The sequence below is a fragment of the Alligator sinensis genome, unplaced genomic scaffold, assembly GCF_000455745.1.
Source record: "Alligator sinensis unplaced genomic scaffold, ASM45574v1 scaffold166_1, whole genome shotgun sequence".
Lineage (NCBI taxonomy): Eukaryota > Metazoa > Chordata > Crocodylia > Alligatoridae > Alligator > Alligator sinensis.
In genome coordinates, this window is record NW_005842098.1 from 2,305,374 (window position 1) to 2,309,708 (window position 4,335).

Below are 4,335 nucleotides of genomic sequence, written 5' to 3' on the forward strand. Positions count from 1 at the left end.
GAGTGAGCACAGGGGGGGGGGGGGGGGGGGGGGGGGCGGCCTTGAGTTCAATGGAGGGGTATTTCAAGTCCAAAAAGTTTGGGAACCACTGCTTTAAGAAGTAGTGCATATGGCCTGTCTTCCTCATCAGGCATTCTGATCAACAAATAGCAGTAAAAATTTCCAGCTATCCCAAATATAATCTTTGCTCATTCCCTTTTATTCTTCTCCCACACCAGGGTTTTCCCTTCACAAAACCTTATTTCCCCCAAAAGTTGCATTCCTCATAGAACAACTTACATCCTCAAATTTCAAAGGGTCAATTTCTTTTTCGATCAGCGGGAGAACAACTCCAAGTCGTCTTTGAAATTCTACCCCCTCAGCTTCCACGAACAAGCCACAGGCCTGGGCAGCTAACCTCCTATGTGAACTCTGCCAATGGAAAGGACAACAGGAAAATCATAATTTGTAAAAGTCACTATTCTTCATATATAAAACTCTCAACTCTACAGTAAAGTCCAAGGCATAGGGTAGAACAGACAACATTTTTAAATCACTCATTATTTTGGGTTTTACCCAAACAAGGATACCTCAGAAGGTAACAATTCCTCAGAAAATGAACCTCCTTCACAGCTAACTCCAGGTGGGAACTAAGACACGTCACTAGTCACTTCTAAAAACCTGGACTCACAACCTGAAGTTGAATATTTGAGGTTGTCAGCTCTCAGCATGAGAACTACACAATTCTCCGAGTTCCTGAATTCTGATGGTACTGCACAGAGGCGCTCCGTTTGCCTGGTTAGCTTTTACAACTCTAAGGTCTAACATTTTAGATGGAAGAGTATAAATACATACATTTTGTTTGCATTGGTTAAATGGGAACAAATCCTGAAGTCCTCAGAAATGCAATCCATGAAACTACATAAATCAGAACTGCAGGCCCCAAAGTATTTAATGGCTACATTCTATTAGCTAGAGGAGAAACTACGCAGAAATGAACCAAAAAGTTCTTTAATCACACAGCTACTAATATCAAAACAACTCTAAGGCTTTTGGTTCAAACACTGTCCCAGAAATATTTAAACTTTGGGCAAAAGCTAAAGAAACAGTAACGTTCTATACCAGGGGTTTTCAACTTTTTTGCACCATTGTACACCCCCCTGGCAGCCGGACATGGAGCAGTGTACCCCCGGCGGCCAAGCAACGGGAGGGGCAAGCAGCCAGATGCAGAGCGGCAGTAGCCACTGCATGCGAGCTCCCCCCGTCCCTCCCCCAACCGGGTGGGCGGCGCCTGCACAACAGCGCAGGATGCTGCATTGCAGCACTCCATCCCCATCTGCCTGCGCATACCCCCTAGGGTCATCCCAAGTACCCCCAGGTGTACACATACCCCCGGTTGACAACCCCTGTTCTATAAAAAAGGTGACCTTTCAGAAAGTTATGAGCATTTAAAGATAAGGGTGGCTCTAGAGGAAGCCAATTTGTACTTTAACCACAGCAGCGAATGCCTGCTTGCACTGTTCAATCTTTGTGAGAAGGCATCTCTATCACTTCCTTCTTTACTTGCCAGGACGGACTGCACTTAATAACAGAACTTTAAAAAACTATATTGCTAGGACAATTATGTTCCTCAATCTCCTCACCAGCAACTCAATATACATTGAACGTGGCACCTAATCTAGCATGCTTAAACATATCTCATTTGCTTCAATTCTGATCTCCCAGGAAGAAAAGCCCCATGTGGTAAGTGCAGGGCAGCAATACCTTCTCACTGTTAAACCATGTGGTAACTAGTGAAAACATCAGGTCTCGTTTTGTTGAATTTATCTTGCTGAGAAGAGATTTTCCCGCCACAGCTGCCATCTTCTTGCATTTTGCAGAGTCATCATTTATCATCATCATACAAAGAGGAACGAAAAATAACCCACAGTATATGTGTAGTAATCCCTAGAAAGAAACATGAAACAATCAATCTACTCAGCGATTTCCAAAAGGATTGTGACAATAAAGAGACTTTAACTTTACAGTACATATAAAAAATGGTATCCCTCAAACATGTTAGTGTTGCCCCACACTGACACAGACCCTGGTCCAGTTTTTGGGGCACTACACCGGGGTTTCAGAGACTTGACTGTTCTATCACAAACTATCTGTATAACCTTGGACAAGTCACTAATACCCAGATACTCAAAACTTTTATAGGCACCTACTGAAATCAATCAGCTTCACACCTAAATACCTTTCATGATCTGGGCCTTAGTTCCTCCATGCTTATAATTCTCCATCTATGCAATGGAAATATCAGCACTTCCCCAGCTTAAAGAGGTGTGAGCCAATATACACTAAAGATGATGAAGCTCTGAGATACTGTAAAAATAGGAGCCATTAAGTATGACTAATAGATGGAAATACAGGGGGGGTGATTTTCCCATTAAAAATCCTCTCTCCAACATGGCTAAAAAAAACCCAACACGAGGTTGAAGGTTATAGGCCAAATCATCTAAGAGACAAAGAGCCTCTCAAAATGTGAGGGATGTGATTCTACAGAGAAATTCCTGAAAAAACCCAGCTTTACACAAGCCAATTTGAGTTTTATCTTACTTTCCTGAAAAACAATATTCCCAAAGAAAAGGATTAAAACAATAATCAGACTTTTAAATAGTTGAATTTTAGCTTCCACCTTAATCTTCAAGAAGCTATTGCTGTTCCATTATCCAGAGGTTCTGCTGCATCTGCGTGTAAATTCCCATTCTGCTATGTTTCATTTATGCTCTTTTAGCATCTCTTGCTAACCAACCACTTCCAAGTCCATACAGGTTCTAGAGCATGGAATATTTTATTTAAAAAAAACGACTAAACCTCACATGGAATCACTGAAAGACAAGTGTGAATCTCTGACGTATCATTTCTCTCATGCTTTGCAAAGCAGAACCAACACCAATTCTTTGACACGACTAAACAGCCCATTCCAGCTGGGAAAATGTGAATTGCCAAATGCATGTGGTTCTAATCAATCTGCAGACCACGTTGCTGGGTCCAGCTGAAAAGCACTGATATTTTTTGATGATTGTAATTAAGACCTAGGTTACCTGAGGGAACATTTCAAAGAGGTATGCAATCATCTCCAACGCAGACTCTCTTCCTGTCTCATAATCATAACTATGGAAAAAAAATTAACAAGCAGGAGTGAGTTAGTGACCTCAACCATATGCTGGAAATTCACAACAGAGAAACTCAAAATGTTGGTAAATGCACATGCCAAACACCTTGGTACAAGCAGGACACTTGGGAACTTAGTTGTGGGCAGAAGAAATAAGCAAGTAGCATGCCCACTACTGTGCCCCTCCCACATACTTGGGCAGAAGGGGGAAATGGGCAGGCCTGTGGCTCCATTGTCTCACCTCACTTTAATAGTCAACAAAGCTGAAACAACAAGACAGGCACTAGACTTATGAGCAAATCAGCATCTCCTGGAGGAAAGAGGAATTGTGCCCAGAGAGGAGGCCCTCAGAAGGCTCTCTGCCTCTCTCTAGGTTGAAGGTAGTGATTGAAGTCGCAGCCTAGCCCACTGTCATTGGTTAGGCATGAAATATATATGCTTCCCCTTGGCTATCCTAGACTTCTTCAAATTCAGCTAGATCTTATTCAGATCAGTTGGTTAACCAACAAAAGCACACAATTAAAGACACCATTTGTTTCTAAAAGAGTACAAAAATGGAGACCAGATTGGTGGATGTATTGTTTATTTGCCACTGATGTCCTTTAATTTCCTTCTCACATAGTGCACCTTTTTATTTTTCCATTATGAAAATCAGGAGTTGACGATCTAGATCAGGGGTGGCTGCAGCACTGGGCACCGGGCAGGCAAGGGGCCGCTTTCCCACCCCCCTGCACTCTGCACCAGCTTGTAACCCGCCCCCCGTTGCCAGCCTAGGCCCTGCACTGGCTCTGGGCTCACCCATTGGGGCTGCTCCACGGCGGCAGCAGCTGCGGCCTCCCTGCTTGCCGCACCAGGCAGAGTAGGCTGCTGCTGCCCACCCGGAGCTCGTGCGCTGGGCAGCCCAGAGGCGGCAGTGGCAAACACTGCCTGGCACAGCAAGGTGGGGGGGCCGCAGCTGCTGCCGCCACGGAGCAGCCCTGACAGGTAAGCCCGGAGCTGGCATGGGGCCCAGGCTGGCAGTGGGGGCGGGTTACAAGCTGGTGCAGAGCGCGGGGGGGAAAAACAGCCCCTCACCTGCCCCGTGCCCCGCGCTACAGTCACTCGCAGCCCACCTGGGGCTGCCTGTGCCTGCTCAAAATAAAATGAGGGCTGGGGGTACATGGCAGGATGCCCTGCTTGTGCCCTTTGCCCCCCAG

At 45.3% G+C, this 4,335-nt stretch overlaps 1 protein-coding gene across 1 annotated transcript in view; it reads right to left on the minus strand.

The window, feature by feature from the left end:
- UTP20 (UTP20, small subunit processome component) overlaps window positions 1-4,335 on the minus strand; it is a 101,033-nt gene that overhangs the window by 9,593 nt on the left and 87,105 nt on the right. Inside the window, 3 exon segments of the mRNA XM_006024210.2 lie at window positions 280-411; window positions 1,744-1,926; window positions 3,069-3,138. Coding sequence (XP_006024272.1) covers window positions 280-411; window positions 1,744-1,926; window positions 3,069-3,138 — 385 coding nt within the window.